The sequence below is a fragment of the Physella acuta genome, unplaced genomic scaffold, assembly GCF_028476545.2.
Source record: "Physella acuta isolate Inbredline_101_S28 unplaced genomic scaffold, ASM2847654v3 ptg000543l, whole genome shotgun sequence".
In the NCBI taxonomy this organism is placed as follows: domain Eukaryota; kingdom Metazoa; phylum Mollusca; class Gastropoda; family Physidae; genus Physella; species Physella acuta.
The window spans coordinates 651,951-676,143 of NW_026732062.1; the positions used below are offsets into that span (position 1 = coordinate 651,951).

The 24,193-nt window shown below is 47.3% G+C and overlaps 1 protein-coding gene across 2 annotated transcripts in view; it reads left to right on the plus strand.

The window, feature by feature from the left end:
* The first annotated feature begins 2,149 nt into the window (after nt 1-2,149).
* Nucleotides 2,150-24,193, plus strand: part of LOC131946001 (uncharacterized) — a 35,523-nt gene continuing 13,479 nt past the window's right edge. The window contains exons 1-2 of one of the 2 annotated variants that reach the window (XM_059306633.1): nt 2,150-2,255; nt 11,915-23,405. In XM_059306633.1, the coding sequence (XP_059162616.1) occupies nt 14,666-23,405 (8,740 nt within the window). In that variant the 5' untranslated portion in view covers nt 2,150-2,255; nt 11,915-14,665. Of the gene's footprint in view, nt 2,256-10,194; nt 10,316-11,914; nt 23,406-24,193 lie in introns of those variants that run through there. The other variant, XM_059306634.1, reaches the window with a different exon arrangement.

A 24,193-nucleotide genomic window follows, 5' to 3' on the forward strand; every position in this document is an offset into this window, starting at 1 on the left:
CGTGTTCACGTAATAGCGGGTAAAAAAAAATTCCATGTCCCAGTGGTTCTCGTGTTTATTTATTGGCTACCTGTTTAACATGTACCATGCACACACAACTACCCACACATATCCACACATACATCCACGCACACATCCACCCACACATCCACGCACACATCCACCCACACATCCACGCACACATCCACGCACACATCCACCCACACACCCACCCACACATCCACCCAAACAACTACCCACACATCCACCCACACATCTACCCACACATCCACCCACACACCCACCCACACATCCACCCACACATCCACCCAAACAACTACCCACACATATCCACGCACACATCCACCCACACAACTACCCACAATCCACCCACACAACTACCCACACATATCCACACATACATCCATGCACACATCTATGCACACATCCGCCCACACATCCGCCCACACATCCACCCACACATCCACCCACACATCCACCCACACATCCACTCACACATCCACCCACACATCTACATACATCCACATCCACACACACACACATCCAATTCGAAACATCCATCATGGATTAGGGTTAGGGTACCTTTACTATAATGTGAGACACGCCGTTACTTCTGTACCCTTTATAATCTCTGGCTTTTATTAGGGCCCTAAAACCAGTTTTTAGAAACACATTCTGGCATTGAGTGGAACTTTTTTTTTCACACGACTGACTGACTGAACACATCCAACACTCCAACAATTGAACACATTCAACACTCCAACAACTGAACACATCCAACACTCCAACAATTGAACACATCCAACACTCCAACAACTGTACACATCCAACACTCCAACAACTGAAGCACAGGACAATTAGGACACAGACACGTAGTATAGTACCCATATTGTGTAAGACTCATACGCCCTTTGTAAAACCCTTATAGATCTGTCTGTCCAATCCGCCTAACGCCTATAATCCATTACCCGTCTACCCCCCCCCCCCCGGCCCACCATGCGGGTGTTGAAGGATTACTTTATCTGCCACTAACGTGTGTTAATCCACACAATGTGAAATATCGGTACCAGTATAATTATTAGACGAGTGTCAGCAATAATGAATGAATGTATTAATTAAAGTGCCCATCTCTCAAGCATAACCCACACAGTACATATCACTATATGCGCGCACACACACACACACACACACACATATATATATATATATATATATATATATATATATATATATATATATATATATATATATATATATATATATATATATATATATATATATATATATATATATGTATATATATATATATATATATATATATATATATATATATATATATATGTTTGTGTTTGTGTTTGTGTGTGTTTGTGTGTGTGTGTGTGTACATGCACACTTTCTTTTGTTTTGTCTGGAGAAATTGACCCCACACTTAATATTCCAAACATGATCCCACCACACAATCACCCCACACACCATGCCCCCCCCCCCCCCATTACCTCACACAATGAAATAGACGTAGATCTATATCCCTACTCAGGAATGTCCCTGTGTGTTCATCATTTACCTACCAGCGGAGTTGCCCATAAACACCACTAGATTGACGTGAAGCGGGCTCGAGATCTTATAAGATGTTTGATTTGGTTGGGGGATGTAGAGGGGGGACAAAATTTAGCTGTCAGCAAAATGGTTGCTGTCAACAGCTTTAACTGTCAGCCAACCCCTGCCTGTCAGTCATATTTTAGCTGTCAGCCAACTTCTAGTTATCAGCTAACCTTTAGGTATCACACGATTTCTAGCTGCTAGTCATCTTTTAGCGTTAGCTAACCTCTAGCTGTAACTAACCTCTAACTATCAGAGACTCTCTAGGCTGTCAGTCATCTTTTAGCTGTAGCTAACCTCTAGCTGTCAGCCAAGTGTTAGCTATCAGCCAAGCTTGAGACGTGCTACAGACAAGTTGCCCGCCCCTATAGATCTATCAATTCATATTCATAACTCAGTCAGCTGGAGTAGCGTCCCTGTATATGGGAGTTATTTCCCTCCTCCCCCTGTGTTGACACCGTGTACAGCACAAGCCATGGATGGAGTTACGGGCCCTGGTCGTCTTTAACTAAACACTTTTTTCCTTATCATATCGGTTGTGTCCTTACATGCGTGTTGCCGTGTGTCCTTACGGTGGTCTGTGTCGCAATTCTTGGTTATTCTAAAGTCACTTCACTGCTGTTGTGACATTTCTTGGATTATGTTTTTATAGAAAGGTAACAAACTTTACTAATAAAACAGTAATGTTATCTTAATCGTGTCATTTTATTGATGGCATGTCATACAATACTATAGTTATCATGTCATTGCGTTATGGTTAGCATTTTGGTTTAGGGTTTAAAAGTTTGTTGTAAGACTAGAAGGCTGGTATGTAATCTATTAAGATTAATGTAGAGCTTAGCACTCTGGATTGGTTTTTTTTTGTTTTTGGGTTCACATGCTAAGCCGGGGGGGGGGGGGGGGGGGGGGGGGGGTTTGATACATTATACTCGTTTTTTGGGTTATGGTCTGGGCTCAGTTTTAGGGTTAGGTTTGTGGGTTTAGTTAAGGGCTATTTGTGAATGTAAACAAGAGTGAATGACCTATTTAGACGCTAATCGTTCATTTGTCGCCATTTAATTAATTACCCCAGCCCAGTGTCTATGGTAGTGTTAATGAAACAGTCGTTAGTCGTGATGGTGTTGTGTTCTAATGAGGGCACTCCAGGCAAACCTTAAGTTATTAGTTCAGTGTCTAGTCGTGTTTCTTTTTTCTGGGGGTGTGTCGGGGTGCGTGTGTCAGGATCTTTTGTTGGCTTTTTCATCGTGTGTTCGTTCTTGTGTGTCGCCACACTGTGTCTACATGTGTCTGTACGATGTGTCAAGATGTGTCGTCACAGTGTGTCCAGCCCTGTGTGTCCATATAAATGTGTCTAAGAATCACCTGGTGTCAAATGCTACTGTCTCACAAATACCTTGTCTCCGGAAATCTCGAGAACTCATGTCTCACCAATTCCGTGTCTCCGGAAATCTCGAGAACTCATTTCTCACCAATTCCGTGTCTCCGGAAATCTTGAGAACTCATGTCTCACCAATTCCGTGTCTCCGGATGTCTTGAGAACTCACCTACTAATCTAATAGTTCTAGAACCAGCCATCCATCATGTCGCCCCTTTACTGTTCTCGGCAAATTAATTAACTGTGTTCTTTGAGTACATCACAGCATTTACCACGTGATGTTGTTTAGTATCAAACTTGATCATGTGACCTGAGACTCCTCGTATTTTATAGTTTAGAAGGGGAGTTAATCTGTCGTGTTTGAATGGGAGTGATCGGCCCTGGATTCCTAAACAAACTTTTTCCCAGAGATCAAGACGAGAGTCAATAACACGGAAGTGACGTTTGTTAGGGGAGTGGGGGGGGGGGGGGGGGGGGCGACGACAGGGGAGGGCATTCTAGTTTACTTTCGACACGTCTGGCATTTTTTTTTTTGCGGAGAATCAAAATTCCGAAACAGACGATGAACATTTTATCTTTATAATTTTTTGTTCATTACAAGAAAAAGTTAAAAGAAAATAATAACTCCAGGCACATCCCTATCTCCCCTTAACCAAACGCTCCCCCCCCCCCTCCCTCCCCACCCCCCTCCATCACCGGTAGTTAGAATTACTAGGCAGCTGTACTGTTTACAAAATATTTTCGTTTGATTGAAAACTTGAAGACAAAGGTCTCTTATTTGTGAACATTTAAGAAAAAACAACGTAGGCCAATGATATGCTAATATATGCGTTCTCTGTTGTGTTGCAATGTCAAGGTAATTTTTTTACATGCTGGAGTAAGAAGCTTAGTGGTGATTATAGGATTACATATGTAAGAAATGTTACATTACATATACTTAACATAAATAGAAAAACATAAACAAGACAGTCTTAAAAGTAGTACATTAAAGAAGAACACACAAAATACATACAACATTCAGATTCACGAAACCACATATATGTGTGCATACACACATAAACACATGATGTGTGTATGTAGACGTACACATGGACAAACCTACATACGATGTATGCGAGGACGTCTGGGGTGAGTCTATGCGTCACACTTACAGTGTATCACACCTACAGTATGTAACACCTACAGTGTGTCACATCTACAGTGTGTCACATCTACCGTGTGTCACACCTACAGCATGTCACATCTACAGTGTGTCACATCTACAGTGTGTCACATCTACAGTGTGTCACATCTACCGTGTGTCACACCTACAGCATGTCACATCTACAGTGTGTCACATCTACAGTGTGTCACATCTACAGTGTGTCACATCTACAGTGTGTCACATCTACAGTGTGTCACATCTACAGTGTGTCACATCTACAGTGTGTCACATCTACAGCGTGTCACACCAACAGTGTGTCACACCGACAGTGTGTCGCACCTACAGATGTCGTGTGCCAACAATAGAACCCATTAACTGCTGACGTCACCAACCTTTTTACATTCATCAACACACCTTTCATCAGAACCAATTAGTTGACACGTTCTAACACTTTCTTGGTGTGGTCTTCTATCTCTAGAAGTACACACACACACACGCATGCACACACACACACATACGAACGCACACACACGCTCAAAGACACACATATAAATAAATTTTATATATATATATATATATATATATATATATATATATATATATATATATATATATATATATATATATATATATATATATATATGCATGCCTATAACTGTACACACAAGCCACGGTAAACTGACCATCAGACCACAAGATTTGTCACGTCTAAGTGTCACGTCCAAGTGTCACATCTACCCCAACATAAATAGCCAGACAATTTTCCTGTCACGAAAGTCTGGATCAGTTTAAATATCGTCCCACGTCAATATCTCTCTGACACAGGTCATTAGGTTGACCTACAGTTTATCACCTCCCCCTCCTTCCAGCCCCCCCCCCTACCCCACCCCCTCTGTTATTTTTACCCCGGGTTCAACATGTTTACTGACCTCATAACCTCACAAAAAAAAACTGCTGTCACCAATAGTTGTTTATCTTAGTAGGTAACCTCAACTACACCTTGTTCGCTTACATCAGGGGGGGGGGGGTCATGTTAACACGTCCATCAACGTGTACCATTGTACCCTCTTTACCTACTTCTGGCTACCTAACACGTAGCTGACCCATGTCTTTATATCTACTGGTTTCTATCTTTGTAAACAGATGTAGATACCCCATCTTTTCCCCACCCCTTTCTCTTATCATACATTATTTAAGTCCCCTACCAACTTATACCCTTATCTGTTGTTATTATCCGCATAAAGAAAGGAAACTTGCCTCTTTGAAGATTAAGCGCATACATTTATTCACCACCTAAATAACTTCTTTACACATGCCTACACACAGCCACACTCCTGCACACAACCACACAGCTGCTCAACCACACAACCACACGCCTACACCGTGCATCAAGTCCACATAGCACAACCGCAACAACGGCCTTGAAAGGTCACCGAGATGACCAATATGACCCCCTGTCTAACTGATAAACCACAGACTCGCCATAGACGTCAAAAATAATATCAGAACACGACCAACATGACGTCATTATCTACGTCACAATCTCGCTATGCTTGTCTGCTTTTCATCTAACCAAAAAAATATGTCCTTATATTTTCTCGTCCAACTTTCCTGAAAACGACGTACAAAAACAATAACCGTAGATTGTTGTGATCAACCCAAGTCCCATAACCCACGCCCGACTAAAAGTTCACTGAAACTACTGACAAGAGTTAGGGGCCCTTGTACATATTTCGTTTTATCGTTCAAATGCTGATTTCACCGCGGGGTATTATGTATAGGCCTACCACATATTTTACCTATTGATTTTTTTTGTTACTCATCTGATCGAAGCCAACACGGGAGGTAATCGGCGTGCAGCATTATTTCTTTATGCAGGGGAAATAACTGAGACTGAGATTATAAATTCTAATTCAGATGTAAGCCACGGATATTATATTTGGGATTTTGTTTAAAAAATTTAATAACAGCCTTACAAACACACGTGTACAATAATCCCCCCTCCCTCAACCCACAAATCTAGTCTCCCGTTTTTTGTGGGGTATTATAAAAAACATTTATTCACATCAGCAAAACGATAATATTAATAAGTACTTGGTGTAAAGGGCGACACCTCCACCGGGTATTTGTTATTGTGAACTGTGAATGAGACCTACAGGGACTGATGCAGGGGAGAAAACCGGATTTTACTTTCTGATAGTTGCTTCCCCTTGGGTGAAATAACACTTGCTCGTAATTAGTGGGAGAGTTTGTACTCCAGGGGTCTTCGGTATTTTTTGGATGGGGAAATTTTCAACAAGATGGCGTCTGTGGTTTAGTCAAGTTTAGTGTAGTGTACAATCGATTGGGGAAAACTTGTCTAGTGGGCAGCATTTGTAGGTAGGGTGGTACTAAATGGGATGGGCATTTCAAGGACAGTGCTCTAAAATAGGCCTGCCAATAATAAGCTGGACCAGGCTTAGGATTGGGGGACATAAGACTTTGATGTATGCAACAGTTTAAACTCGACATGTGAGGCCGCCATGGGAAAACATTACAAATTCAATAACTTCGATGAATCCGTTCTGACCTGGGATTACCTTGCGACCTAATCGATAGATCGATCTTAAAGTGTGTTCGATTACAGAATAAATAGGTTGAAGTTCGGGATGATTTGTCTGGGTTAGTGGTGGGAAATTTCTTGGTTAGTGGCAGTTCTTGTAGGATTAGTGGCTGGGTTAGTGGTGGAATATTTCTTGGTTAGTGGCAGTTCTTGTAGGATTAGTGGCTGGGTTAGTGGTGGAACATTTCTTGGTTAGTGGCAGTTCTTGTAGGATTAGTGGCTGGGTTAGTAGTGGAACATTTCTTGGTTAGTGGCAGTTCTTGTAGGATTAGTGGCTGGGTTAGTGGTGGAACATTTCTTGGTTAGTGGCAGTTCTTGTAGGATTAGTGGCTGGGTTAGTGGTGGAACATTTCTTGGTTAGTGGCAGTTCTTGTAGGATTAGTGGCTAGGTTAGTGGTAGGAAATTTCTTGGTTAGTGGCAGTTCTTGTAGGGTTAGTGGCTGGGTTAATCTAATAGATAGTAATCAATACAACTGATAAGATATTGTATAGATCTAACAGATAGTAATCAATACTACCGATAAAATATTATTTAGATCTAATAGATAGTAATCAATATAACCGATAAAATATTGTTTAGATCTAATAGATAGTAATCAATACAACCGAAAACACCGCTCCATAATTACATTGTAATCTCTAGCATCTATGCGCGTGCGCCAGCCCTCACCCCCCCCCCCCACCCCACCAGGGTTATTGATTACACCACGTGTAACAGGTTTCTTGTCGAGCAGGTCCCACCCACCCCACACAACCCACACACCCCACCTTATCCTTATTCTACCCTCATCCCAATTCCCAAACCTCTATTTTACCCCCGACCCCCCCCCCCCCCCGGGGGGTCTGGACAGCGATGGATTAGCCCACCCTAGTCGGTGCTCACGTTGGCTGTCTGTCTGGTCTCTGTACGTGTACCGGCACCCTGGGGGGAGGTAATTGAAGCTACCCACGGTTAATTAGTACATCAGTTACATTGGGGAATGATTGAAACAGTCATTGATTGATCATCACATCGATAACATCTGGAGAGGATTGAAACAATCAATATGTAATCATTCCATCATTGACATCTGTTAATGATTGAAACTATCAATGATCAATAATAACATCGGTATCATCTGGGAATGATCGAAATAATCGATGATTATCTATTATAACAGCGTTGATTGGAACCGTCAGATCTGTCAGATCAATCATTAGAATGCTTGTGATTAGGATTGTGTACCCCAATAAGGCATGGACCACATCTTAAAAACAAAGCAAGTGTTCACATCCCAACACTCGATAGAACAGGGTGTCGGTGTGGTCGAGTCGGTACAGCTCATGGTTGCTAAACCAAAAGTCTCGAGTTCGAACCCTCGGGCAGATGAGGCTCGACAGCTGGTTACGTAATTTAATCACAGCTGGTCAGCTAAATTGATCATTCTCGAACCCTGAATTCTAACACAAAATAACGACATATTCCTGATAATTCTGTTGTTGATAAAAAAAAAAACATCCAATTTTTACATAAACAAATAAAAAACCGTCGCATTTTTTTTTACATGAAGAAAAAAAAACACTGTCGCAATTTGAATTGCAGGCACAATTTATTCACCCAGGGCGTGTCCGTTGAATGAGCCAACTGATATTGATCGTCCGATCATTTGCGACTCGCATTTAAAAATCAATCGCTTCCCTCGCCCCAACCCCCATCTTTTGCTGACGTGTTCTAACCAGCTGATGGGATTTCCCCGATTAGCACTTTTCTACACAGATCATGCGCAAAACGAGTTGATTTATTGGGCTATCCTCACAACTATTTTTTTGCAAGCTGTTATTTAACCAGCTTTCTCTGAGGCGCTATGGCAATCATGTCGTCATAGGTGGAGACTCCCGAACGAAATGTCACCAACTTCTACCGAACTGATTTTTTTTCAAACTTGACCTGTTAGATTGAGATCCGATGACAATGCAAAGATCCTTAACGCTACTTTATTAGCGTGTTTTCTGATACACTTTCATGTCCCGCTGATGTGTTTAGAAGACAGACTCAATCCCTCCAACCCACAACTTCACACAACCATAGTTGGCTATATAAGTCGTCCCCCCCCCCTTAACTTTGGTTATTCGTCATCATTTGAAAAACAGTTGTCGTGTATTCGTTAATGTGACTTAGTGGTAGTTTAACTTTCATGTCGCCAATCTTCACCCCTCCTGGTAGTTTAACTTTCATGTCGCCAATCTTCACCCCTCCTGGTCGTTTAACTTTCATGTCGCCAATCTTCACCCCTCCCCTTTCGTACACATAATTCCATCTTGCCCAAACATAACTTGCCGTGTGATAATCACGCTAGGTGTCGCATTTCTTGATTAACAACCTAATCTTAACCACATCGACGACATCACCTGAACACCAACCCTAAACAACTACACCAACCCTAAACAACCACACCAACCCTAAACAACCACACCAACCCTAAACAACCACTCCAACCACACCAACCCTAAACAACCACACCAACCCTAAACAACCACACCAACCCTAAACAACCACTCCAACCACACCAACCCTAAACAACCACACCAACCCTAAACAACCACTCCAACCACACCAACCACACCAACCCTACACATCACCCTGTTAGTCCCAGCACCAGCAGGAAGGTACCATAAAGTTTTCACTTCCTGGCTCACAGGGTCCAAACACATGTGTTGTAGGGGATTGTGACACCACCGTGTAGTTACAACACATGTGTTGTAGGGGATTGTGACACCACCGTGTAGTTACAACACATGTGTTGTAGGGGATTGTGACACCACCGTGTAGTTACAACACATGTGTTGTAGCTACCCAGTGGATTGTGACACAATCGTGTAGTTACACGCTAGTGAGGTACTGAGGGCGATACACGTACACACAAACAAATCACGTAACAAAAGTTACAAATGAACGTGTAACATGGGGGCGGGGCGGTCGGATGGTAGAGCATACGACTGCTAACCTGAAAGTCTCGAGTTCAAATCCCAGAGTCCACCCATCCCTGAAACAGGTGAACTCTACTTCACCTGTCCCCTGGACCGTCAGGTAATTTACGTTTTACGTAACAAAACAAAACATAAACACACGTTAAACACAAACATACGATGTATTAAACGCTAATATGAATAGTATAACACAAACATGTGGTAAGATAAACAATACCAATAACTTCTCTTACGGTTAACTACACACCAGCTAGTCACACATGATGGCAAGACACACTACACACCGAGGAGTGAAAACACAACATACAACACACAAATGGTGCGTGACTAGTATACCGTGACTCGTGTGTGTGTGTGTGTGTGTGTGTGTGTGATTGGCGAGAGAGCGGCGAGGGGGGGGGCAGCAGAAGAAGAGTTGGTTCAATTTTTGGAAGGACCGCAATAAAAAACAAAACGGTCTCTCTGCCGGCGTGTGTGTACACGTCTTAGTGTGTTGCTGCGTGCCGAAGGTGTGTTGACGTGGCGACTTGACGCGTTGTGTCATTCTTACCCAGCTTTATTTGTAAACACTGCGTGTGTTGTGATGAGAATCTTGTAACACATTTCACACTAGTGCTGTTGACGTCATGTAAGTACTAGATCTAGAGTCAATCTAGACATACATGTATTGTTTTTAACTTATTTGATCCAACCCCATTAAGCGTGGTACATGAAGCGTGACGTTGTGTTGAGATCCGATGCGTAAAACAGCAGACCTGCATGTCGTCTAACCTGTTGCTATCTTACTGCGTATAACCGGGGCTCGTTCAGCTCTATTCAAATTCGGTTTATTTATAATTAGATTTTGTTATCGATGTACTGAAACAAATAATCGATTTCTGAAGGAATTGATTTCAAAAGAACTTATACGATTTTACTGTTTTAATTTTAATACTAACGTAAAGTTTACTTTTAAATAAATAAATAAAAATGTATTGCAAGAAAAAATTTATTTTCTGTTAATGAAGCGCTTATTTTTAATTGAGAAATTATTTTTATCCGTTATTCAGCAGATGTTTCTTTCTAATATTTTTAATAGAAATATGGGGGGGGGGGCACACTACTTGTGTGCACATGGGGGCATATCTAGTAGCGGTTATCTAACTTATATAGGGCACGTCTAATGGCAACCAATCACGCTCTATGGGACATATCTTAATGGCAATGTCTAGTAACCACTGTTTCTTCCAGGCATCTCTTCGAGGGTGGGGGGTGCTGGGAGGGGGGGGGGCTGAAGAAAGTCTACCGTCCCCTAGAACGAGATGGAATTTATACAGTAAACATAGTGTCTACCCCCCGGAAAATGTAGACCGCCCCCCCCCCTTCCGAAAATATTAAGCGCACCCCGGAGAAAAAAGTCTGGAAGAAACACTGCTAGTAACGCCCCCCAGTGGTCTCGCCCTGCGGTGTGCAGAAAAGGACCTAACGGTCACGTGTCATGCCTGCACGTGGCGACAGTCTGTCCAAATATTGCAGACGACAAATATTGCACTTAACGCTGACCCTTAGAACAATGGCGCGGACTGTTGTCAGGTCAGGGGGGGGGTGTCTTCGTCACGTCACTTCGTCCCTCACTTCATGACGTCACTCTCATGTCCCCCCCCCCCATTTCACGACGTCACTCTGTCGTTTCCACACCTCATGACATTACTATATCGTCTCCAACTTCTGCATTAGTTGTTTTTTTTAAAGATGATTGTCTGTGGTAGGTATTTAGACGTGTTTGGTTAAAAACGGTGTGTTTAGCTGAAATCTTGGTCAGTTTGGTTGGTGTGTGTTTAACTGATTGGCTTTTGGTTTTTAGTGGTTTCTGTATTATGTTGTTGGTAACTTTGGTTACATGTGTTCTTGTCTTTGGTGTTTTGCCTAAATCTATGAGGTTCTAATCTAATGACCATTCGCCTGTAGCTGTAGGACCTTGTTTTACTGAAGGTCTAGCGATGACTCAGCAAGTTGTTTTAGCATGTAACTTTAGCCTAGCGACCATTCTACATGTAACTTTAGCCTAACGACCATAGTGCATGTAACTTTAACCTAGCGACAATTCTGCATGTAATTTTAGCCGAAATGTTTTAGCCTAGCGACCATTCTACATGTAACTTTAGCCTAGCGACCATTCTGTATGTAACTTTAGCCTAGCGACCATTGTGCATGTAATTTTAGCCGAAATGTTTTTGTTTTTCCCCAGTCCGACCTGCATCTGCATGTCGATTGAAACAGGTGTTACATAACTCGGTTTTGGATTTCAATCTTCACTCGATCGTACCTCGAGCTGTTAATGCATGCTAATTTATTCAAATACGAGTTGAACTAGAGAAGACCCATGAGGTCCATAAACGCAACCATCAATAGTAAGTCGAGTATTGCCAGGTTTCCGGAGCTTTGTGTTGCCAGATTATCCGACTGCTTGTATTGCCACATTGGCCGTTTCACTGGATTATATTTCCCGTTGCCCAATGATTTAGGTGACTTGGAGTTGAGTACGAATTAGTCACTGGAAGATATAATGTCGCTCACACGCACAGGTGCTGTCGCGTCTGTTGGACAAATTGCGTTGATGTTACTCAACATTGATCCTATTTAAAGCACATAACATTAGAGGATTGATTAAATAGCTGACATGCTTTTTGGCGCAGTATAAAGGAATTAAACAGCCGTATATGTCTACATTTTACACATGTGTGGAGCACATAGTAGGTTTGACACACATGTTTGAGCACATAGTAGGTTTGACACATGTGTATGAGCACATAGTAGGTTTGACACATGTGTATGAGCACATAGTAGGTTTGACACATGTGTATGAGCACATAGTAGGTTTGACACACGTGTTTGAGCACAGGTTTAAAACGTGTGTATGAGCACATAGTAGGTTTGACACATGTGTATGAGCATAACTTGAGATGTGTTGTCGTAACACATCACACATCACCGTACATGGACTTGAACCCAGCTGTTCCTAACGTGACGTCACGTAGATCTTTACACGGCGTCCACGCCTGATTGATTTCCCGTCACGTGATGCCCTCGTCTCGTGTCTCGTCTGGTCAGTCTGGTGAAACGTGTCTGTGTCTCAAACAAAGACAGTCACACATCTGACGTCACGACTTGCAAGTCAGCAGGCAACCAGAACAGAGACCATTTTTTTAGCGCCTTCTACAGATTTTAAAAAATTAATCAACATCTTGATCCGACATCAACAACACAAGCAATAAGCCTCCAACAGCCAATAAAACAACTTCTACAACAACCGACACAACAACTACTACAACAAACTACAACAACCGATACAGCAACCAGCACCAACTCCAACAGCTGCGATATCTTACGTTTGACCACGGCCAACAAAAATGGTTCGTGTCTCGCAGCGAATATTTGACTCGTGGTCGACGATCCGAGCTTTTGTTTGCGCCGTCTAAATAAATCATTCGATGACTGCCCTTGTTTTCCTAAAGGGGAACAACTGACCACCAAGGGGAAGCGACTCACAACAAGGGGAGTGAAGCGTGGAGTAAGTTTGATACGATCTAGAGATTATACTGTAAGGATTACTTATCACCAAGTCCAATGCTGACCGGCGTGGATTAGAGTTTGTGTTGTCCGAGATTTGACCAGCGAACACAATTGTTGGATTTAGCGGTTCAAGCGTGGCACGCATTAAGGGCGTTGAATCCAGTCGATCTTTGTGTTGTGTTGTATTGTGTTGTGTAGAGGCGGAAATTTAGGATTTGCCATAGTTATACGTCATCTCACGCGAAGTTAGCCAACGCGTGCTTCTTACGTGCTACTTTATACGTCATAAGGCAACTACTTTCTACTTTTAACAATACTATTTATAGGAAACTATACGTCATACATGCCATTATATCTGACGTTATACCGACCGCAACTTCCTACGACATAGGATCAAGCTAATCCAAAAACACCCGACAGTCATAGAGTGAGCCGTATTAAAGCAGGGGCATTCACTCTGAGAATCTTGATACAAACTAGTTTCCGTTTTTTTTTTTTTTTTGCGTGTAAGGATTTATATCAGCCGGCATCGGGCAAGGTTCATGATGGAGAAATTCAAGGTTACTTTACACGCTGGGTCATCTTGACCTAGGGCCAGTCGACCATCTATTTTTAGCAATTACCAAAGCTTCCGTCTTTTGATGCCTGCAACTGAATTGATTGGTCTTCAACTCATTATACTGATGTCAACATCAACTCATTATACTATGTCAACATCAACTCATTATAGTGATGTCAACATTTCGTTATACTGATGTCAAACCATTGTCATTAAACCTATTTCAATAACCTGACATACTGCCTTCAACGACTTAACGCTACAACATCTAGCTGAATCTGAATGCACACATCATCAACCACCCACTAGCACACTACAACAACGCTCCAGCTTTAGGCACAGTTAGAACCTCTACATGTCTACCTTCATACCTGGTCACGCTTGATAGACTCCCCTACCTACTTACATATCTAGCTGCAGACACCCGCGTTCAGTCAAGCGTGACACTGTCGGAACTGTGTCACATAAACAAAGCGCCAATCCGGCGAACTTGTTTGACTAGGACTTTAAGACGTTTGTAGAATGTGTGGGACGTCACGACGACGTCTATTTCACGTCTGATGTTCAGTGGACGGTTAGGTGGAGTAGGACTATTTTTAGCAGGAGAGAAAAAAACATTTGAAACGTGTTCCCCGTTGGTTTTAATAACTGGAGGTTTTTATCTGTTAAGAGCTGTCTAGAGATAAAAAGTTAGCAATGTGACTAGGTTTGCTTTAAAACAAGATCTGGACTAGGACTATTCGGATAATGGCTTGTTTGTATACAGAATCGTGTAGCGTGCATTTGCATTGTTTCGTAAATGCAGATCTTTAAGAGATTCTTTTAATCCGGAAATTTGAGGATTTTTATCTGGAGAGCGACCCCAAAATGGATCGTTGGTTGCCGAAGGGATCGGGGGTCCCTCCTCAGTCTGACGGGGCCTTTGAGAGGTTTCTGACTGCGGCCATCGCCACCATCATCACCATCATGTTTTCTTGGAGGATGTTGGATAAGCTGAATGAGGAAGAGAGGAGAGGGGACGCTATGGAGGAGGGAGGTCACCAGCGTGACGTAGCCGCCTCACCTGGCGCGGTCACTTCAACACCCCACCGGCCGGCGGGAAATGGACCACAGCAGGCCACGCCCACCCGCGGGTCGGCACGGGGGCTGAGCTTCGAGCTGACCACCCTCAAGCCGATCATTCGTGTGCCGGTGGATCTACCGCTGGACGGTGACGAGGAGAGCTCCGACCCTGAGACTATTTATAGACCAGCTTGGGAAACCACGGTGTTTTCCCGGCCTTTGCTCGTGGCTGACACTAAAATTATCGATCGACTTGACGCAGGTGCTGGCGACACACAACAATGCGGGCTCGGTGACGGGAATCGATACTCGCCGTACTCGGTACCTTCTTCCGGTCTGAACAACAACAACACGGTGAGCGAGAACACGGGGCCGGTCATTCAACGACTCACCGAGCTGTCGGCAGCAACACGAGCCACGGAGCCGCTGGCAGCAACACGAGCCACGGAGCCGCTGGTTGACTCAAGCGTCGAGGATGTGGAGGCGCCGCCCCGGGGGGACATGAACCTCAACGTCAGCACCGACAGCAGCAGCGGCGCCAACAGCAGCAAAGAGGAGTACCGCCACATCTTAGACGACGACAACTACCACCCGTACCGGGACCGCTACAATGAGCCAGATAAATATTTTGAAACGGACCTGGACGACGATTTACTGGGGATACCCGATGAGAGGGACTACAGGAACGAGTACGGGTACGACTACGACGACGTCCAGCCGCGAGAGCTGGACTCAGACGAGGAGCTGTTTTGTTGCTCGGTGCTAGAGCCCATCATAGAGGAGGACTCGGACGACATCACCACATCCAGCGACAGCAACAGGAGCAGCAACAGCAACAAAAGCAGCAACAGCAGCCGAGGACAGGGCGAGAGCGGGAAGGAGGGTGAGTACGATCTCGAATACGAGGAACGAAAACGCGGCGTGACGTACGACAGCCGGACCGGGAGGGTCAAAGGTCGACCCTACTTCAACACATCGGAGAATCCCACGTCCCGCGATGCGCATGCGTCAACGCAAAGTAGGCCAAACACGGCTGTGCCATCACGGAGACCCGTCACGCACCTGAGTGGTCGCTTGCCTGACCCAGATAACCACGGCGCAGGTCTAACGGACGTAAACAAGACCGTGGCTGCTGATCCGGATATCGCCTCGCAGACGACAGACGGCGTACTACACAGCAGTGACAAAAATTTCAAATCTGGTCGCAGTCAATATCCATCGGATTTCAAACCCAGCGGAGTGGATTTTAGTGTGGATACTTTCGTGGATGATCCAGATGTGCTGAGTGCTAAGGAATACGTTGAACATATCCGTGCTTTCGGTAGCAGTGTTGATAAGCACAGCAAGTCGGGTGGTGTTTTGAATACACAAAGTGACATTCCGGTTTCAAGAGGATTTCCGCATTCTGATAGCAGCACAGGTGAGGCGGTGGTTAGTTCTGAAACACAGGTAGACCCTGTTCGTGTTGATGGCGCGCGTGAGAAACCTGCTCACGCGGTGACCGCGGGTGAGGAAAGTAACTCTGAGAGTGACGAGTCGGTGAGGACGGTCATCACTCGCGAGGCGTCCTCTGAGAGCAGTGATAGCCCCATTCACGCGGCGAGTTATCTACGCACTAACTTTGTGAAAACCAAACGGCCCGTCAGTGACGGCGCCGCCTATGCTAACAAGAGGTTGAAAGGAGAGGAGGAGAAAGAGGCGTTTTACAGAGATAGGTATGTGAGTGAGGGAGGGGGTGTGGCGTTTGATGATGAAGACGACGATGAAGAGGAGGACAAGTACGATTTGAAAGCTTACAAGTCCTACGCGGCCTTGAACTCTGAAGGTCTATCACCCCAGAGGACTCGGGAGGGTTTTACGGACAGTGGTGTGGGGGATAAGGTGAGTCAAGAGCTGGACATTGACTGGTCACGTGATGTAAGGACAGTGAGGTTTGAAGGTCAAGGCGTGAGTAGAGTGTTGCGTGACACAGAGGACGATGATGTGGGGAAACGTGAGTACTTAAGTGAGGTGAAGGGTGATCCTGAGAGTATGGAGAGGGATAGTTTCTTGAGAGACGTGAGTGGAGAGACGAGAGGGAGCGAGGCGGGAGAGGAGGACTGGGAGGAGAACGTGATTGAGGAGACCTTCGTGATCCCCATCACGCCGGAGAGGGCCATCATTCGCACGCTGCAGAACGTCAAGGACCTGCTGGACAGGAGGAGCTACCGGCGTGATGACCTCATACCACGTGACGAGGAGGAACCGGAAGAGGAGCCGGAGGATGTACGTCACGAGCTGGTGCCGCACGTGCAGGAGGAGCCCATCGACGACGAGTGCCAGAGCTCGTGCACCACCATGATGATTGAGGTGGACGGGTTCGGATCCGCCGGGTACGAGGACGACATGGGGTACCTCGACCAGGTGGACGCGGTGGCGCGGACAGACCGGACCCTGAAGGAGAAGCTGGGGTTCGAGCTCAACCTGGACGAGTTTAAAACGGACGAGTACATGACGGAGAGCGGGTTCCCTATCGTTAGGTACATTGAGAAGGAGAGGGTGTATATAGACGAGCAAGGTCATGATGACCAGAGGGTGGATGAGGAGATGGAGGAGGGAGATGATGGGAGGGTGCAGGAGATGATGTATAGCACGGATGATATTGATGATATCAAGGATATTGACTTTATCGATGATGATGAGGAAGCGAATAACAATAAGCCGAAAGAGGTTCAGGAAACCGATTTAGATAAGAGCGATGAGGAGTATGAAGAAGAGGAGGATGATGAGGAAGAGGAAGAAAGCGAAGAAGAGGAAGAAAGTGATGAAGAAGAAAGCGATGGAAAAGAAAGCGATAGAAAAGAAGACGACAAACCAGCGAGTAGTGCTGAAACCAGTGCCTTAATTCACGAGCCAAAGTTCGCCTACCTGGACACAGGTGTCGCCATGAAACAAACACCAGCCATGGTGGAGACACCACAGAGAGGGGCCCAGCGGCCCCCACTCCCGGCCAAACCCAACTTTGCTAAACTGGAGTACGGGGCCGTCACCTCCCCAACCTTGGCGGCGCCCTCTCCAAAACCAGGATCCACGCCCTCGTTCACCCCGTCGGTCCGCGCTGAAATGCGTTCCCTCTCCCCTCCCCCCATTGAGGTGTTCAAACCTACTCAGCCAACAGACCGCCTGGCCGTGACGTCACCGCGCGCGCCACCAACGGCCACTCCTACCGTTGAGCCTAGGTCTACCTCCCCTGGTCACCCAACCTTACCCAAACATTCTGCCACCAACTTTGCCTACGACAGCCCCAAAAAGCCGTTAATAGATTCCGACACTCGCTGCGAACCGGCTGATGACTTCAACTCGTTTCTCCGCGACATCCCGGCATTCAGCGAGCCGGCTGAGGAGGGCTACGAGGAGTTTGTGCGACATATTTCTGAAAAGGATGAAACGCCTGATAGCGTGGAGCCGGAAGCTCTTACACACCTACAGACACCTCTGTCTTCGTCGGGAATTCTAAGCGGGAATTTGGCATCGAAGAAGGATGTGTTTAAGTTTCCGAATGACGGGAGGACCCTGTCCCCCACACCACTGGTGAGTGAGGTCAAGCCGAGTGAGAGTGAGAGAAAGGCGGAGAAACGGTCAGAAGACGGCCCGGGGGATGACAGTGACCCGAAGAAAGCCAAGCTAAAGAGGACGTCGACGGCCCAGAGTGAGGCTGAGCTTGGCGTGTTTGCTAGAAGGTCACCCCTGGGATCAGTGGGGGACGAGTCCAGTGGCATCTTGAACCGATCGTTTGAGGACAGCCGAAGTTTCGCCCTGGAGCGGTACGACTCGGAACCAGGTATGTTTAAGTCTGGCAGCAGGGAGAGCTTATCTAGGAGCCGGAGCCGGGAAGGCTTTGTCGAGTCTCCGACTGCTGACATGAAGATGACAGACTGGCGGGTGTTCAGCTCCCCGCGCCCCGTGAGTGGGGTGTCGGTGGAGCCGTCGCTGGACGTCGTGCTGGAGACCCCGGTCCCACGGTCGGACTCGGTCTCGTCGGCCGACGCCCCCGCCACTCCCACTGTCGCCATTAAAGTCGAGCCGTGTCCTGACGTCACGCCCCAGCAGGTGCAGTGGACGCGGGTCATCCCCGGCTCGAACTTTGTGGAGGAGAAACTCTCCCCCACGTCCAGCACGTCCAGCATGACCGGCACCACCATCGTGACCAGCGCTACCGTCGTGACCAGCGCTACCATCACAAACACAACCAGCATGACGGACACCACCAAGTTGACCAGCACCACAGGGCTGTCCACCATGACCAGTTCAACTAAAATAACCAGCACCACCAAGATGACCAGCATGATGACCAGCAGCACCAGAATGACAAGCACCAGCAGCAGCACCAACACGGACAGAACGCCCCGGAAGTTACCCGACACGCCGGAGCGGAAGATTGAGGTGGCTGCTGTCGGTGCTACGGTCATCGAACGCCCCGAGCTGATGGGCCTGGAGTTTGCTGACGCTGACGCCATTGGTCCGGAGATCGCGTCACCAACGTTGGGTAACGAGAGGTTCGAGATCAAGATGGAGGTCAGGCCCACCATTTTACCAATTCTTGACAAAAAGGCCTTGAGGTTAAACCTCAATAAACAGCCAGTGGTAGATAAAAAGGAAGAAGAAGAAGAGAGTGATTTAACGGACGAGGAGGATACAACAGATGATGAGGAGGATGAAGAAGAAAGCGATGAGGTAGATAATGAAAGTGACGTTGATAAAATTGACGGTAAAGAGAAAAGCGAGGTGAAAGAGGATTTGAAGAAAGTAGAAATTGTTGAGACGAACACTCACAAATCTCACTCGATGGACAGCGTTGATGACGTGCTCCCGCAGGACACCACTTCCACGTCAGTGCTGACGTCACCTGGTCCGGTCTCCGACTCCGCCCTGGACTCCCCCGTCCTGACGGCCAAATCGCTGCCCCAGCCCATGTCCGTCCCGTTCCGTGGCACGGCCTGGGCGCATGCGCAGTTCGGCCAGGCGCCGCCGCAGAAGCCGCGGACGATGAGGGAGATCAAGAAAAAGTTCAAGCCCTACAAGTCTGTGCTGACCCAGCCCCCCAGCGGGCCGACCACGCCCACCTCGCCAAAAATCGCACCCTTCGTCCTCCCCGACAACCTGCTCACGCCCAGCAGGTTAAAAATAATTCAGTCCAGGAACAAATTTTTGAGTGAGCAGAACTTAAACTCAGACGCCCTCTCTGGTGAGTTCGCCTCGCGTAAAGAAAACCTGCTGCAAGCTCCAGCGCCCTCTAAAGAACGGAAATACACGCCCAAGTTCACGTCCAGCAGTCTGAAGTACCGGAGTCAGGAGCAGCTGGACAAAATCATGAACATGATCAACTTGTCACGGAAGTCGGAGAGCAACTTGCACACGGCACACGTCGACTGCCTGCACGACGACTGCATCTTCTCCGAGCAGGGCCGGCGCGACATCATGGACAAGGCCCTGTCCATCGACAACATCCACACGGACCTGTACAAGCAGCTGCTCAGGCTGGAGGCAGATGCGAACACGAAAGATCTGGGCGACGCCTACTTCCCAGAGACCAATAGCGATTTGTTTGACCTAACCTTTCCATTTCAGGATGACCGCAGACAGGTGCTAGACCGCCCGGCCAGCATGAGTGAGCTACGTCACGCCTCTGACTACACCACGATCAGTGGGTCAGGGGTGGATTATTATGACACTCCTAACTCTAAATCGGCCGGTAAGGGCCGGTTTGCGAGCAGACAGTACAAAAAGTCGAAGAGTTTGTGCACGTTAGAGACCAACCTCGACGACCCCTTCACCACGTCCCCGACGGGGGATAACCTCCAGAGGGTGCCCTCAGTCCACGAGCTCCGCATCAGCAAGTCTCTCCAGAAGCTCAACGTCCCCAACTGGTACAAGCAGTCAAGCCTGTCCAAGAGCGGCAGCTGTCTGCTCAAGTATGGCTCCTCCTCCACCATGTCCTCCTGGCAGTTCTCCCCCAGCCTCATCTCCTCCCCCTGCACCACCCCCTCCACCTCCTCCAATGTGGTCATCAAGACCCGAGTCCAACCCCCCACCTCTGCACGCAACCTCCGCTCCCCTCGCTACCCCTCCAAGTCCGCCCCCACCACGCCTTCATTTATGAACCAATCAGATGACACCGAGAGCAAGCCGACCACGCCCACGCCGGTGAAGCTCCCCAGCGACAAGATGCGCACCAAAGACAAGCCGAAAGCTCTGATGCCAATACCCATCGTGCCGTTCGACAGGATCAGAGCCATGTTCGAGAAGAAAAAAGAAGAGCCCAAACAGGAGCCCAAACCTCAGCGGGGGGAGAGCCCGGCCTCACCTACTTCACCTACCCCCAAACCTCAAGCCAACAAGCCGACCTCTCTTGCCCCGCTCGTCAACGGTGACGACATGGATGACCTTTACGAGGACGTCATACCCAAGGTCATCGTCTCACCCACTGACCCGAACGTCAAGAGCATCCTGAAACGTCCCGGCTCTGAGAAACGCTACTCCGACATCCAGGAGTCGCCGGAACCGGAAGAAGAGCCCTCCATCATCCGACCCGTCCCCACCCGACCCGTGGAGTCCACCCCAACCATAGCCCTGCCCCCCGCCCCATCCGTCATCAAGCCGCCAGAGACGTCCAAACCTCAGCCAGAAGAAAAAGTCGCCATCCGCCCGAAACCCATCCCAGCAGAGAGGCCAAAGTCCAGTGAGATCAAGAACATTCAGAAACCGGTTGAACCACCTAAACCGGTTATCGAAACCAAACCGGTTATACAGCCCAAACCAGTTATTCAACCCAAACCTGTAATCGAACCCAAGCCGGTGGTTGAGCCTAAGAAAGATCTAACACCGACGCCCAAGCCGAGGGGATTTAACTTCTTCAAGTCCCTGCGCTCATCCTCCTCGTCTTCCTCTGACGACAAGGGCAGTAAGTCTCCCGTCTCGCCGAGTGCTCACCTCAGCCCAGATTCCAGCTACGAATCTGATCAGTTCCCTGCCTCCCCTGTTTCGCGAGTGTCACCCACGGGGAATAAATCACCACCAAACGTGGCCAACACCCCTAAAGTGGAGCCTCCACGCATTGAGGTGTCACCAGTAGCTCAACGCCCCAAAGATGATGTGTCACCATTAGCTCAACGCCCCAAAGAAGATGTGTCGCCCATACCTCAGTACCCAAAAGACACCAGAGAACAAAGTATACCCAAGCCTAGATCGCCAGAACCCATCCAAGAAACGAACCTCGATGATTCGTTCGACGACCATCCAAGTACACACCTACCAGCCGTGAAACCTCAGTCCCCACCCCCGCAGTCCCCACCCCCACAGGACCCCCAGCCAGAGAAGAAACGCTCCTGGTTCCCCAAATCAAAGTCCCCCAAAGCCAAATCCCCCACGGAGCCTGAGAAACCTCTGGCCAAGCCCAAGCCGAAAGACTCTAAAATTTCCGAACTTCAGTCACGTTTCCAGGTGCCGGAAATCGCGTACGAGCCCCGGCGTCTGACGTCATCGCGAGGCTCGTCTGCTCACGAGGAGAGTTTCACGTCTGAGGAGTCCCGCTCTGACCGTCTGCAGAAAGAATCAGACGGCAGCAGGTCGCCGCCCTCATTCCAACACGACAGCCAATCCAGAGAGAGTGACCACAACACATCCACCGACCTCGACCGGTCAGTGGAGTCGAGCCATGCCAGGCCAGAGCCCAGGTCTAAGGACCTCGGCGTGGACTATTCCAGGAAGCCGGCCGTGGACTCGCGTGATCCTGTTCGACGTGACCCTGATCGACGTGACCCTGAACGTGGCAGCGGAAGAGGAGACCCACGTGATAGAGACTCTAGTTTCAGTTCCAGAGATGATGACAGGAGATACAAGGATTATGACAGGAGGGATAAAGATTATGACAGGAGGGATAAGGATTATGACAGGAGGGATAAAGATTATGATCGAGGATATGACAGGAGAGAAAATGATAACGGCAGGAGGGATAGAGACTATGATAGACGGGACAGGGATTACAAAGATAGAGATTACGACAGAAGGGATAAAGATTATGACAGAAGGGATAAAGATTACGACAGGAGAGACAGAGAGCCAGGCTACGAGACGCCTCGCAGGCAGGACAGGGACTGGAGCCCTCGGGATAGTGCTCGTGACTTGGACAGAAGCGCCAGAGGAAGTGCCAGAGACGCCGACACCTCCAGGGACTCTCGCAGTTCCAGAAGACCCTCCGAGAACGAGGAGGCGCCGAGACTGCGCGTGGGCGAGTCCCAGGAATCTCTACGGTCCTCTGGCAGGACCTGGCAGCCCAAGCCCCGGGGGAGTCGCTCCTCTCTCTCCCCTTTCAACCGCGATGACAGTGGCCGGAGTTCGAAACCGGTAGACGCCAACGGTACGGCGGCTACTTCGCCTTACAGATACCCCGTAGCTGGCAGTGCCTTCAGCGCGTCACGGCCCAACACAAGCGCTGGACTTAACACACCCCCACCCGCCCGACACGACGTCAAGGCCACCTCCCCTGACTCAGGCAAAAGTCTCAAGGGTGAGTACACATTAAATACAATCTTTGTGTGTTAGTCTTGTTTAACTCACTACGCCTTTCTTCCTACACTCTTGTTTCATCCTAAGTTCTATGTACTAAGTCTCTTTGAGTTGTCTGGCCTTTTAAACTGATTTTGTTGTAAAAAGTAGTCTAGCTAGGGCAGGGAATAGAGGGGTGGAGGGGTCGGTATTTTAACCTTAGGGCGGGTTCATTTATGTTCATTAAGTTTGAGGGGACTGGACAGACACTAATCAATGGTGCACCCTTTGGTCAAGTTGTCTAGCTACTTCACTGCTTACACGTCTTGTTCTTTGTCTGTTCGATAACTTTAAACCAGAGACGACACAGTATTTTATTCTGTTCTGTAATTTGTACTAAACCATTCAAGACTCAATATTGTATTCCGATATATCTTAAAACATGAACGATATACAACGAGAAAACAAACATCCCATTAACTCGAGCTTGTCCTGTTGTAGGTCACATGTACCGTCTCCACTCTATCTGGTATCATTTTACTTTGGACCTCATTCCATGTTGAAATTGAGTTGGGTTGACGCTTGTACGACATTAACATAATTAATTAGCGCACACCGTGTCGTGTGTTGACCGGGTACTCAGATCTGCTGCAGGTCTCAGGCACCTTCACGTCTAGTCACGTGTTACCCGTATACTCAACCCACCCTGAGCAGACCACTGAGTAGTTTTATATAGGACACGTCATCAATCACAACAAAATACCCAATGAAAGCTATACTCTCCAACTCTCCAATATAAATCTATACATC